General features: G+C 44.6%; 1 protein-coding gene across 2 annotated transcripts in view; it reads right to left on the reverse strand.

Annotated features, from left to right (window-relative positions):
- TBC1D30 (TBC1 domain family member 30) overlaps positions 1-14,489 on the reverse strand; it is a 44,720-nt gene extending 30,231 nt beyond the window's left edge. Inside the window, exons 1-2 of one of the 2 annotated variants that reach the window (XM_079994149.1) lie at positions 14,041-14,489; positions 8,502-8,666 (exon numbers count right to left, since the gene is read on the reverse strand). In XM_079994149.1, the coding sequence (XP_079850275.1) occupies positions 8,502-8,666; positions 14,041-14,395 (520 nt within the window). In that variant the 5' untranslated portion in view covers positions 14,396-14,489. The remainder of the gene's footprint in view (positions 1-8,501; positions 8,667-14,040) is intronic. The other variant, XM_079994150.1, reaches the window with a different exon arrangement.
- Between the last annotated feature and the right edge of the window lie 728 nt (positions 14,490-15,217).

Here is a 15,217-nt window from a genome sequence, read left to right on the forward strand (position 1 = left end):
ATCGAAAGGTCGGCGGTTCGAATCCCTGCGGCAGGGTGCGCTCCCGCTGCTCGGTCCCAGCGCCTGCCAACCTAGCAGTTCGAAAGCACCTCCGGGTGCAAGTAGATAAATAGGGACCGCTTACCAGCGGGAAGGTAAACGGCGTTTCCGTGTGCGGCTCTGGCTCTGGCTCTGGCCAGAGCAGCGATGTCACGCTGGCCACGTGACCTGGAAGTGTCTCCGGACAGCGCTGGCCCCTGGCCTCTTAAGTGAGATGGGCGCACAACCCCAGAGTCTGTCAAGACTGGCCCGTACGGGCAGGGGTACCTTTACCTTTATGCCTGGAGAAATGTTTTTCCTTAACAAGGATGTTGATTGGAAAAGGAGGGGGAGAAGAGGAAGGGAGGAAATAACCCCCCACACCATTTATTCTTGCTTTGTACCAAACTGAATAAAAATATAAAGCTTTGTGAAAGTTTAATTTCTTCAATCTAGTATGGCTCACTGGAGCAAAGTCACAAAGCTTACATAGAGGTTTTCCTGTAATGTGTGTCCTTGTTATTGTAGACACTCCTTAATGTGGATTCAGAAAACCACATGAGATGGTAGTTGACATGGTGAATCAACAAGTCCAAGGTGAACTTCTGGTGTGGCCATCACACCACATACATACATAAGAACAGTGTGTTCCAGATCTGAAAAAGTTTTAAGATAAATGTTCTATTGCTTGGTAAGTCATTATCTGTCATAGGTGCAGGGGGACAAGAACATTCAAATGAATCACCACCACATCCTACATGCCTGTAGCTACCTATCTGAATCCATCATAGCCTCTCTTCTGTGCAGTGTACTGACACTGAACAATTTGCACACCCTGGTTCAAAACATTTTCTTTCATTATAACCATCGTAAGCTGCAGAATGCCAGACCGGATCTGGCAGTCATATCAAGGTGATACTCCTAACCTGAAAGGAGCAACACAATTCATTTCAACCTTTAAACAACAACAACGAAAGAGACTGGCTAATTGCTACGTTTTCTAACAGGGTTTAGCTAGGCTCTTTCAAACAGAAATGCAGCGGGTGCTTTTTGTTGTATTAACACAACTGCTCCCTATTCCTCAGCGACAGCAAGTATTTGTTTTTCTTGTGCAGGATAGTCAGTTCATTCACTGTGGTAAAAAGCAGGTGTAGTAATTAAGTACAGCAAACGGTTGCCCTTTTTTGTCCTACATAAACAGAGAGCACATATGCACCAAAGAGCACCATGGCAGCTTTATTCTCTGGCACAACACTTTCTGCAAGCCTGTAAAATAAATGAGTAACTAAGCTTCCCAGTACAAGATGTTTATGATGCTATCATATTGTATGAGACAAATAAAAGGTCCTATCACACCAAGTTGAACAATAAATCAACTGTACACATAATAAAATGTACATAGAATATAGTTAATTGTGGCTTTTGTTTTGACTGGGATTGTTCCTTGAAAAGCCACCCATTGCTATTCATACGTAAGCGCGTTGTTAATTTTGATTACAAAGCCTATATATTCTTCTGATAAGAGGATGATCAAAACTCAAGTATAAATGATTGCTTTCTTTTACATGTTTTTATACAGAAGTCTTTGAACTAGCCCCAAAACTGTACAAAATAAAAAAGAAATTGCTATCATAGCCACCCATTAAAAGTACTGGAAATGGCTTTCAAGAAAATATGTCATTGATCTAAAGTACCGTGGTACCTCGGGTAAGTACTTAATTCATTCCAGAGGTACATTCTTAACCTGAAGCACCACTTTAGCTAATGGGGCCTCCTGCTGCTGCCGCACCACCGGAGCACAATTTCTGTTCTCATCCTGAAGCAAAGTTCTTAACCTGAGGTAATATTTCTAGGTTAGCGGAGTCTGTAACCTGAAGCGTATGTAACCTGAAGTGTATGTAACCCTAGGTACCACTGTAGCCTCAAAACATACACTGAAGATATTCAGATAATAAATATAGGCAGCAAGTCTCCCCCACCTTTCCAGATTTATATATAAATTTGCATCAAGCCTAAAGATATGTTTGGTTTACTGGGCCCAGCATCAGAGCCCCTAATCAAATTAAATGTTCTAGAGTCCATATTGGCCTATTTATAAGATTTTTATACTGCTCTCTCAAAGCAGCCCAGAGCAGCAAACAAGAGCAAAAGACTATGAACGTAAGCTTATTAGGGCAAGGAAAGGGACAGAATAATTCTAAGTTTCTTTAGAAGTGCTGGTAGGGATATGGTCTCAGAGTATGGTCTGAAGGTGCACAAAGCCACCATCTTACTGAAGCTAAGCCGCCAATTGGATCTAGTCAGTGGCTGGGATGGGTGGCATAGCTGTCAACTTACAGATTTAAAAATAAGGGACCAGCAGCCTTGAAAATAAAGGACCAGCAGCCAAAATAAGGGACCTGCAGCCTCACCTGTTCCAGGCACTCCAGTCTTCCTGTCCTCCTGCAGTCTGGTCAAACTCATGCTGGGTAGCTTCGAGAACACTGTCCAACCAACTTTGTAACCAGAGGTTCAACTGAATAGAATCTGAATCACGTGCACCAAGGCCTAGGCAGCCTCAACTTAAGTTGGTTCCCCGGCCTGGCTTTGCACTGCAAAGTTTGCAGCAGCACGTGCAACAAAATGGCGTCCAGCATTCAAAATCCCCCTCAGGTTGCATTAACTAGCCACACACAAGGCATGCAAGCTCCCCCCCCCCCCCCCAGTCGTTCTTAGACTTCTTATTTGGTGAGCAACACAGCCAAGCAACACAGTTGGAGCCTTCCTCCTCCCTGGCCAGCAGGGAGGGAGGGAGAGGAGCTGCTTCCTTTGAAATTTAAGGGACATCATTTAAGGGACATTTAAGGGACATCCATCAATAAGGGACAGCAGCGGGACATGGCACTGGAATAAGGGACTGTCCCTTCAAATAAGGGACACTTGACAGCTATGATGGGTGGCCTCCAGGGAACCACACCTTTGCCACCTCAGTTTCTATGTCAAAGGAAAGGCAGGATATAAAATGCGAGGGGGAAAATATCATTTTTAAGCCCCCTTTCTGCTCCCAGGTGTGACGATTTCTAAGCACAGCACAACATTAGTCCCTGCAGAAGTTGACTATTAATCATGTGCCTCCCATATGCTTCTCTCACTCTGCTCTCCACAAACAAAATGCCCATCTACATAGGATGGCCGCCATGTAGACACCACTTAAATTTTTCCTTACAACAGTGTCAAGAGTCAAAACTTTGTGTAAGCTACGGCGCATGAACAGCTCACTGTGCGTACAGCAGTGAAAAGCTCTTTCTACACAACAGCAATCATAACACGTAAACCAGGCCTAAGAATTGAGTGTTGACCAGCAGTCGTTTGGACAGTTTACTTCTCAAGTTGTATGTGCCAGTCTTGGGTGCGTACCTTGAATAGTGCTCTGTTACCCTGAAACCCAGGAGCTTAGGTTAGTTAAAGGAAATGTATTTTGGCTAGCTTTCAAAAGCTATTCTAAGCAATTAGATCCAGGTTGTTTTCAGGAAAAACTACTCAACACAGGCAGAGAAGGAGCATGGTATGCGGGAGGGTGGGGAGAAATCATCTCTATTTCCACATATCCTATTTGCAAATTGTTTTAGCACATTATCTGCAGAGTATGCAATGCATTATTAATCCCACCTTTGAAAGATTCCCTCCCCCCTCTTCCCTAAATATAATTATTTGCTTAACAGCTCATATAAAACTGCACTTTAGCATGCTATTAACTAGCGTAATCAGTCCTGACAGCTATGTCAGATGCAATAAAGGTTTACTATCCAAGTCTAATAAACGAAACAGTGTTATGTGCTGTCCATGAAAAAGATATAATTAGATCTAATATAAGAACTGTGCAAGTTGCTTTCCATCTCTGCAAAGTACATTTCATGTCCTTAGTGCTGAAAATCAAAGTTTCAGGAATTGTAGCACCTTATAGGCCAACAATGGCATGCCGGTCAGAGGTTCCCCACATCTGGAGTATGGCGTACAGGACTGTAACGGCTGGGGAGGATGACCAAAAATGGGGTTGGTTGCCTTGCACAAATGGAAATGCTTTCTACTATCACGGTGCGCAGTTCATGGATACATTTGTGTGGCTGATCATGCCTACTTTGGTCTCCATCGCTGACAGATTCTTGCCCCTGGAGAATTTGTCAAGAGGGAATGCAGTTCTATGGTTGAAACAGCTATTGGGCTTGATGGGAGGGAATAGGTAAGTTGTTCCCCAAGCCTCATTGTGAGAGAAGGGCATTTTCTTGACATGGGGTAGAGGATTAGCCCTTCCCTCCCCAATTATGACCTCTCTACCCAGAAATTCCCCCATGCGCCTTTTATCAGAGCTTAAGAGTTTTTGATGATTAAGTGACATATTCATATTGTTAAATAAAATAAATAAAAATATATTTTGTCTCCAAAGCCCTGCTTCGTATCAAGGAAACACAGCAATGCTGCAACTTTATCGCAGGAGGCAAAAACTATCACAGCAAAATTGTTCCAGTTCAAACAGAACAGATTGTCTAATTCCTAGCAGTCTTGGTGCCGTCATGTCTAAAAATACACACTTCGTGCTGCATTTTTTAATTAATGCATTTGATCCACCAGTCTTTCAAATATTTTTCTTCTCATTTAGGTCACCTCATAGTTCTCATGCTGTGAACGATGGAGAATGTGACATGAACTGAGTGCAAGTTATAGAATTTGTGTAGGAGGGGTAGGAATCTTCGTTTCGCCCACACACAAAGACTGCATAACCAAATTTGTGAAAAGAAAGCTACTGTCTCCAATTTAATGTTCAAGCTGTTGGGTGGCAATTCATAAAAGCGAGCTACTGTAAGTAATATGCAAGCAACAGGAGATGTTTGAACCACTGGATCTACTTCAAAGGGGAGGGAAGGAGCCAAAGAAAACACAATTAGTTTTTCATACAAACTGCTTGCAAATTTTAAATGATGGAATGGGTCAGGAAAGGGAGAGCTAGCATTCAAAACAAAACATCCAACTGGCCGCAGCCAAGCCCTCTTGCACATCCAGCCAAGAATACTATACTAGCTCTCTGGGTTCTAGCCAGACTTTATAACTCCAGTTTCAAGGTTAAGGTCACATTGTCCAAGGTACTGCTTTGTCAACCTCTTCAGCACTGGCACAGAAATCCCTTGAACAAGGGGCTAGCAAACCTCTTCAGTACAGTGACACTGAAGGCCTTCCAAAAGGTCATGACCGACTTGCATATAATGTCCATAATTGACTTGCTCCACAAATCATTAACAAATACACCAGGGACCAAGTATACCGGGTGGCCGTTTTGTACCTATTGCACAATGTCACACTATCAGGGTCTCTTCTACTCAAATAGAGAAAGGCTTCCCTCCGCCTTGGAAAACACATTGTTACCCATGTTAAGAGTTGGGAAACATTTCATCAGTCTTGCTAATACTGCTGACCAGCTCATCTTCACTGTCACTCCTTCAGTCTTCTAGAGTAGGGATAGAAACCGCTGGCTCAGGGGCCAAATGCAGCCCTTGAGACTAGAAATGGATGAATCTCCCAATTCTGGTTTCTCTCAGGGTGTAGAAACCTCTGACTTTTGCATGGGTGGAAGGTAGCCCACTGTACAAAAGTAAGAGTTGCATCACTGCTTGACCTTGATGGAATCTAGCTCTCAGACTGAAAACACCTGCCCATCAAGCTGTCGTCAGCCAGTTACCGTATTTTTCGCCCCAGAGGGCGCACCTAGTTTTTTGGGGGGGAAATAAAGAAAAAAAAATTATTTCCCCCCCAGGCGTGGGGCTGGGGCCGGGGCTGGGGGGAAGTTAGAGCTTCCCCCGACCCCAGCACCCAGAACAGGCTCCTCTCTGCAAGCCGTGGGAGCCCTCCCACAGCTTGCGGAGAGCTACCCGAAGCCCGGGCGCGACTGCTCAGCACGCCCGGGCTTCGGGGCAAGAGGCAGCTCTGTGCAAGCCGTGGGAGGGCTCCCGTGGCTTGCGCAGAGCTACCCGAAGCCCCAGCGTGACTGCTCAGCGCGCCCAGACTTCGGGGTGCAGGCAGCTCTCCGCAAGCCGTGGGAGCCCGGCAGGAACTCTCGTGGGCTCCCAAGGCTTGTGGATAGCTTCCTGAAGCCTGGAGAGCGAGAGGGGTCGGTGTGCACCGACCCCTCTCACTCTCCAGGCTTCAGCGAAAGCCTGTATTCGCCCCATAGGACACACACACATTTCCCCTTCATTTTTGGAGGGGAAAAAGTGCATCCTATAGGGCGAAAAATACAGTAAATGGAGCCTGTGGTTGCTAGTCCTAAGAGGTCTCAGAACCTAATAGTATCACAATAGCGGAAGCAGACTTAGGGGTTAGGCTATGCAGTGGTAGTTGTTACTGATGCCATGAGGCTACTTGCTTCTGTGAGATCCTGGGATAAAGCAGCCTCAGTGGCTTCCGGCTTATGGACAAACGAGAGAAGACACAGAAGTCCCACTGATATTTCTGCAGATCCCTGGATATAGCAGCCTAGCAGAAGCAGTTTCTCCTCATCCTTACTGCCTTAGGAATACAGAAGGATAGAGGGAACACAGCTGCCACAAGCTTCAAAGCCCCAGCAACAGCATTTCACATGCTTTATTATATGGAGAAAAGGCAGACCCATGGAAGAAGTGGGCTTGCTTCCCTTGACCCAACAGTGCATGTGTGCATTGCACAACAGTGCATGGTGTGTTAACTTAGCTACCAGAACCACCTTCCCATAAAACATTTCCTGAGTGGGAGAGAATGTTGCACATGATTCTAAGCAGCTACTTTACTCAGATGCAGAAAACTTCGTCCGGCTCTCCACTCAGTCAGAGAGACAGAACATGAAGATGCATACATCAAAACAAGACAAGTCCCTTGTAGCACTTATATATATATATATTTTAAATGCATGCACTTAAAAGCTCATTTTAGTGCAGTGTTCATGCCATTTCATTTACTGTACCTGAATATAACACACTGCCATGCTGCATGTTAATAAAAGAAAGATACAAGACAAAAAAAAAGTTAGCTTTAGAAAAATTCTGAAGAACAACCTGTGATACATTTTATACACAATACCGCTCAATTAAAACATGTAAAAAGGCTAATTGGGTGTGCATACTAGCTGTGGCTCCCAGTGGTGATCCTTCCTTCCCTAAATTGCCACTACAGGAGTTTCCGAAGATCCATTTTGCTCTGAGGGAAACAGAGAAGCAAAAGAACTTCCTCCTTACTGTAACACGTCTGAGGATTACTGATCTTCTGTAAACTTGTAAACTTGTAAACCAAATGGTACGTGAATTCATAAAGCAAATGCACTGGAGGTTTTGCATTTTCAGTATTTATAAGGGAATTGCGTAATTGAGATCAGATGGTTGTACTTCAGGCCTTTTAAAGTTTGGTGCCGTATGTCTGAAACTCTCAGAACTATGTGTGGGTACAATCTACATAGCCACAATTAAATAATTTCTGTCCTGCTGATTTTGAAGCACAGCCTGAACTCTTTGCCAGCATGTCACTGGGACAAAGAAAGGTTCACCATTACTGAATTTCACCTTCTACATGAAATTCACTTTATGACTGGACTGTGTCTCCTTTAAATGCATACCTCCCTTTTTTTTGGACACCAGGGCCAATATTTTTCTTTCCTAGGCTATTAATGTTAAAAACTTGAAAAGGCCCTTGAAAATATTGGTATTGCTGAATTTGTTTTTGTTTTATATAGTTGGTTTACATTCTTTTATCATTCATGGTTTTTCTATTATGGCACAAGCTGTCTTGAGAATTATATCTTGAAAGGCAGGACCAAAATGTCTTTAAAAAAAATAAAACTTATAATCTACTCCATGGATAGGCAAACTAAGGCCTGGGGGCCGAATCCGGCCCAATCACCTTCTAAATCCGGCCGGCAGACGGTCCAGGAATCTACATGAGTAGAATGTGTCCTTTTATTTAAAATGCATCTCTGGGTTATTTGTGGGGCATAGGAATTCGTTCATTTCCCCCCAAAAAATATAGTCCAGCCCACCGCATAGTCTGAGGGACGGTGGACTGGCCCCTTGCTGAAAAAGTTTGCTGATCCCTGTACTCCTATGCATATTAACTTGGAAGCATGTCTCATTAAGTTCAGTAGATTTACTTCCTAGTAAGTATAGTTTGGATGCAGACCTGAGAAGTCCTCAAGTATAAGAATCTGACCTAAATTTTAAAATTCCTTTTTAAAAACTGAAAATGAAAAAAAACTCCTGTTCATGCATTGGTTCCTTTATAAACAATACACTACAGAGCCTGCAAAAACAAATAGAAGAAAACCTTCATCTCAGAAGAGCACTTGCCTGTCTCCTTCCCTTACATATGTTTATGTAACCAAAAATATTTTTTCCCCTGTGCTAAACAGCATTTTCAAAATACTAGAACAGTAAAACGGCATTTCAAAATAAGCTTACAGAGCGCCTAGATAACAACACAAGGGTACTTACGCCGTTTCTGGGAAACTGCTTGCAAACAGGCTGTTACAATATCACAGTTCTTCTGCACTTTGTGCAAAAGCCTGTCCTTTTGTTTCAGAAGCCGAAGCAATTTTGCTGACTGAACACAAATTCTGTAATTCAGCTCGCGTATTATAGTTGTCAACTCATTGGTATCTGTCAACAAACAGAGAATAAAATTAGCCTGCTGGCTGAAACCTGTAACTTGAGAACACATTTCTCCCTATGGAAAGCACCAGGGGTTTCGCCCCTAAAGGGTTCTTATCCTGTAAACTGGGGGTGGAAAATCGGTGGCCCTTTTTTGGAGTCAAATTCCCATCAGCCTCAGCCTGTGCACCCAATTATCAAGGAAGATAGCTGCTGGAGTCCAGCAATATCAGGAGGCTCAAAAATTCCCTCACCACTGCTTTGTTGTTTAGTTGTGTCCGACTCTGTGTGACCCCATGGACCAGAGCACTCCAGGCACTCTTGTCTTCCACTGCCTCCCGCAGTTTGGTCAAACTCATGTTGGAAGCTTTGAGAATAGTATCCAACCATCTCGTCCTCTGTCGTCCCCTTCTCCCTGTACCCTCCATCTTTCAAAACATCAGGGTCTTTTCCAGGGAGTCTTCTCTTCTCATGAGGTGGCCAAAGTATCGGAGCCTCAGCTTCAGGATCTGTCCTTTCAGTGAGCACTCAGGGGTGATTTCCCTAAGAATGGATAGGTTTGATCTTCTTGCAGTCCATGGGACTCTCAAGAGTCTCCTCCAGCACCATAATTCAAAAGCATCGATTCTTCGGCGCTCAGCCTTCTTTATGGTCCAGCTCTCACTTCCATACATCACTACTGGGAAAACCATATCTTTAACTATATGGACCTTTGTCGGCAAGGTGATGTCTCTGCTTTTTAAGATGCTGTCTAGGTTTGTCATTGCTTTTCTCCCACCACTGCTATAAATGCATATTCTTGTGGAAATTCCCTGCCACACTCAAAGAGTTCATGTTTTGTTACACCTTAAGAAGTTTACAGTAAATGATGGATAACAAGTTATTTATTATTAGGTCAATACTTTGCTCAAGACTACCCCCAAGGTAATATATATAGCAGTAAATCCACAAATTAAAGCAATAAAAATCAGTAAAATAATGGAATTATTAAGAGACAATAATCACACCCGCATGATAATTTTGTCTGCAGTTTTATATACCCATGAACCTGAGAACATGTTTTCCAAATTATTACCATTATTTTACTAAATTTTTCAGGCTCCTTAGTATATTACTGTATAAGTATCTCCTTCAGAAGCATTTAGCTATTGGCAACATTTGACTCAAGTAAGCCAGTTTGGTGTAGCATTTACAGTGTTAGATTAAGACCTGGGAGACCAAAATTCAAATCCTCACTCAGCCATGAAGCTCACCTTGAGCCAGTCATTCACTCTCAGTCTAACCTATCTCACAGGGTTGTTGTGTGTATAAAATTGGGAGGAAGAAGAACCATGTAAATCACACTGAGCTCCTTAGGGGAAAGATGGGATATAAATGTAATACATACATGCATATTTCATTTCCTATTCTTTCCCCATGGCAAATTCATTTGGCATCATAAGGACTTTGTAAAAAGCCCATACTGTAATTTTCATTAGCTGCAAATATTTAATATATATGGTTTGCTAGTAACTTAGCTTCTTAGATTGTTTAGAGATCTTTGAACATAAACTCACCTGCAAAGAAAATTGTAATCTTTAAAAGAGCAATTTTATTTACGTACATAGCATGCACCCTCTAGTGGGCAAAAGCAGGTAAAAGAAATCAGCATTTAAGTTAACAGCTGCTTGCCATTCATGAAATTAGCTAAAACAAATAAAGAAGGTTATATCTGTAGTCAGTAACAGACAGACAACCCTTAACCCTTTGAGAAAGAACGCAGCAGAGAACAGGGAGAATGGCATTGAACAGGGGTGTTATCTGCATGCAGAACGTAGGAACTGTATTGTGATGTTAACAGACATTGTACTGTAGTATGGACCTCACTGAAATGGCCCTTTAAAAATTCAGTACTGGGATATCTTTCAATGTAATGACAGGAGACTTATTAAAAAGAGTACTTATCCTACACAATTGGTGCTGATGACCAGAGAAGGAAAACCAGAGGTAGAATTTCAGGTGCTATGGGAAAACTTGATTGAACACACCCACTGAGAGAATGATCATAATATTTATATAATGCTTTTTCAGTGTTCAAAGTGTTTCACACAGGCTGTCTCGGTTGAGTTGAGCCTATAAGGTTGAGCCTATAAGGTAGGTCAGTTGAGCCTATAAGGTAGGTCACCATTATGTTGCCCATATTGTAAATACAGCAGGCTGAGAACACAAAGCCATCGAATATTAGAATCCCACTCTTTCCGGCTGAAATGCTCCATGAGCAGGTTATGAAAGGTTGATAGATAGACTTACAAATCTAAAAATACAGTACATAAAATGAAGACAAGGCAGGGAGGGAAGAGATGAAAGCTTTAAGCAAGTGGAAAGGTAGATCACTAGCTACTTCTTATGTGGAGAGAAGGGAAAAGCAGGCAAGATGAGAATCTGTGGATCAGAGTTTGGCATGTTGCAGAAAGATGTTACTTTGACCAATAAAAATTTTATTTTTAAAATAAAATCAGTTCAACAGATCAACATTTAGTTGTCATAGTAGCTGGTAGATCACATTAGTTATTAACTCTTATCATGGCAGTATTTTCTAAGGGGCCTACAAATGAACCAGGAGTGCCACACATCACCAGTAATCAGGACAAAACATCTGTAAGGTAATGACCAACTGCAATCTATTAATTCCTGTTATAGGTATGAACATGCAGGACAAGAAAATAAATATGCTTTTAGGAAGCTACTGTCCATAATAAAGCTATTAACAGTAGCAATACTAGGCTAGAGTGACATATGATCTTACTCAGAGGCAGCGTCATATGAGGCAGACTGTGTCTCTACCCAACCCAGTATTGTCCACTCTGACTGGTAGCATCTCTCCAAGGCAATCCTCATCTCCTGGCCTTGCTGCACAGTATCTTTTAAAAGGCTACATTTTCAACTTGGACCACTACTATTGAAATATTAAAGGTAAAGGTAAATGTACCCCTGCCCGTACGGGCCAGTCTTGACAGACTCTGGGGTTGTGCGCCCATCTCACTTAAGAGGCCAGGGGCCAGCGCTGTCCGGAGACACTTCCGGGTCACGTGGCCAGCGTGACATCGCTGCTCTGGCCAGAGCCAGAGCCAGAGCCGCACACGGAAACGCCGTTTACCTTCCCGCTGGTAAGCGGTCCCTATTTATCTACTTGCACCCGGAGGTGCTTTCGAACTGCTAGGTTGGCAGGCGCTGGGACCGAGAATATTACCCTTCTTTTAAAATTGTATGGCTCTCACAGCAATTGAATTCGTAACCTTGGCATTATTAACACCACACAGTATAACTATCTGAGCCAATGAGCAAAAGAGCCAGGTCCAGATGCCCCATGGAGACTGTTGGGGGCTCCCAAGCCTTAAATTAGGAATCCTAGTGCAAAGGCCCAAGACAGGCTTGAGCCCTTCTCTCAATCCCTCCCCTCAGAGTGATGGGACGGCACAACAGAAGCTATGGCTAACTGTCCACAAACAGTTAGTGCTTCAGGACCAAAGCAAAAGAGATGGTACATCATAACATCTGACTCAGAATCTAGCTGAATTAGGAAACAATTATGAAAACCATATTGGCCTGTTTAATTGCTGTTGCAGAGGAAACAGATGTTACCCCCTCCTAGAACTATCTCCTTTAGAGTCTTAAAGTAAAGGGATCCCTGACCATTAGGTCCAGTCATGGCCGACTCTGGGGTTGCAGCACTCATCTCGCTTTATTGGCTGAGGGAGCCAGCCTACAGCTTCCGGGTCATGTAGCCAGCATGACTAAGCTGCTTCTGGCGAACCAGAGCAGCACACGGAAACGCCGTTTACCTTCCCGCTGGAGCGGTACCTATTTATCTACTTGCACTTTGACGTGCTTTTGAACTGCTAGGTTGGCAGGAGCAGGGACGAGCGACGGGAGCTCATCCCATCGCGGGGATTCGAACCACCGACCTTCTGATTGGCAAGTCCTAGGCTCTGTGGTTTAACCCACAGCGCCACTTGTGTCCCTTTAGAGTCTTAGGTCAGCATAAATTTGTATTAGCAATCTCTGTAAACTGTGTTAGCGTATTAGCTTCTCTAGCTTAACAAAAGCGCCAAGTCTGTTGCTGATGAAGTATAGATCTACTTTGCCCTGCTGAAAAACAGAAGCTGGGAATTTACCTTAGGGAGCTTATGTGGGACTGTAAGAGGTATAAACATAGAAAGTGAGTGTATGAGATGACAGTGAAGCAGAGACGTATGTAACCTGCTGAGGTAAGAAAAAAATGTGATGATATACACTCAGTATTAACATCTAAACACCTAAAGATGAACACAAAGAGCTATAAAAGTTTCAGTTCAACAACCCATGACAATATGCCAAAATTGCAAGCAATGATGTCATAGCAATTTACAGTCAAGGCTTAAGATCATCCCTGCTGGTAAATATTTACTTAACATCAGTATTCAGGACATTAAGAAAAGCAATTGATAGGTTGATTCCTCCCTGTTCTTTTTTGACTAAGACTTCCCTTATTTTGCTTTCTTCATCATCCATGGCTATTCTGTGGTCATCCTTGATTGAATGTACAGTAGCTAAAGTGGCTGCAGCGCAAATTTAGATCCCAGTTTTAGCATACAATAACAGCATAACTTCAGCAAGACTTGAAAACGGAAAAGGCAGCAGGAAACATGAGCTGGCAGTATCCTTTCCCGCTAACAATCTGTCATAAACCTGCATGGAAGGTAAGTTTGTGAAATGTGCACCCACTAGTCTTGTTTTTAGGGAAAAGCAAACACGAAAAAGGGCTCCAAAAGAATGATGAGTAAAGAAAAGAAGAAAGAAGATTGTTTGCTTAGCTGAAAGTAAACAGGATTTTAAAAACTGGGCCATGGAAGCAGATCTGAGGCACAGTGTGAAAAATCCTAAGGACAAATAGGAAGAGAGGAAAGTCTTGAGCAGCAAAGTCCTAATTCAGTCGAGGAAGAGGGATGGGGATGAATGCAACAGGTGCACACTCAGAGCCCAGTATATCTTAATCAATGCTTTTTTTCAGCTGGAGTTGACAGGTGCTCCGGCACCTTTCAGGTGGGCGCCATTGCCATTCCAAGGGAACAAGGGAGAAGATCACGCTGAGCACCGGCACCTCTTTTTCTAGAAAAATGGCACTGCTTGGAATATATGAGTAACAAAGTCATCCTGCAAGGACAAGTTTGCCAACTCTCTTCACTTTCCTGGCAGTGCTCTCGTACAAATAAACAGAAAGCCAGCCGACCGGTGCAGTGCAGCATTCCCCGCCCGCACCACGGAGATGCAGAGCAGGACATCTTCACCTGTTGACTTTCTGCCTGCCAGGAGGAAGAAGCAGGAAACTCCTTCTCCGGCGGTGGGAAACCCCCGACCCTTTTACCTTTCTGCGCCAGGTACGTCCTCTGGTGCCGCTGGCCGGGCCTTCGCCGCAGCTCCTGCAGGAAGCGGGACTCGGCGCTGCTGCCCCTGCCGCCGGGGAAGGCGTCGGAGCCGGCGGACGCCTCGGTGGAGCTGTCCACGCTGTCGCGGTGGCGGGCGCGCCCCACGCTGTACAGCTCGGTCAGGAGGCCGTTCACCAGCGAGGAGGCGCGGCTGCGCGACAGCGCCTCCTCGCTTTCCTCCCCTTCTTCCTCCTCCTCCTCCTCCTCCTCCGCCGGGCTGTCCGCGCTGCTGCACACCCCGGCCCGGCCCGGCTGCTCCCCGGGGTCGCCCAGGTCCACCTCGGCGAGCTCCATTCCCTCTCCGGAGCTAGAGCAGCCTCGCTGCGCCCGCTCGCGCCTCTGCCAGGCGTCTGAGGGTGGTGCGCGCCCTGTGGCAAATCCCAGGGCCAGAGTTCCGGGTCTGGCCCATTGTCCTCGAGGCGAGGGGGGTGGAGGGAAGAGGAGGGGAAAAAGAAACTCGCTTTTGTAAAGGAGGCTTTGCGCAGGTCACATTCGTCGGTGTCCCCTGGAGAATGGAACGCGCCGTCGGCGGGTCTGTGGCTTCCAAGCTCCTCCGTGCGGTGCACCTGCCGCCGCCAGCCAATGGGGTCTCCCCAAATCACCGCTCTGGCGCGAACTTCCCAGGGAAAGAAATGGCTTACGGAGGAAGTGATCGTCGAGTTTGGTGGTTTTGTCAGTTTAGGGTTACAGTCCGTTTTTGTGGTTGTGTTTCTTGTTGGGTCGCCAGTGTTGGCATCCCAGCATTCAGGGTCAAAATCCTACCAAGGTGGCTGGAAGTCAAGCACGTGTTTTGAAAGCGCTATCAAGGTTATTTATATACTGTACACTGCGGCCCCTGTTTTGTTAGCCCAAAAATGGAAATCGAGCGAAGAATGGCAACTTAAGCGGATGGTATATGCACAGCTTGCAGACTGCAGACTTAAGACAGAATAAGAGAACAAGAACATACGTTTAGAGAAGGTTAGGTGAAGGGGAAAGGGATCCCTGACCATTAGGTCCAGTTGTGGACGACTCTGGGGTTGTGGTGCTCATCTGACTTTACTAGCCGAGGGAGCTGGCGTACAGCTTCTGGGTCATGTGGCCAGCATGACTAAGCCGCTTCTGGCGAACCAGAGC

Source organism: Podarcis cretensis, assembly GCF_951804945.1.
Source record: "Podarcis cretensis genome assembly, chromosome: 10".
NCBI classification, from domain to species: Eukaryota; Metazoa; Chordata; class Lepidosauria; order Squamata; family Lacertidae; genus Podarcis; species Podarcis cretensis.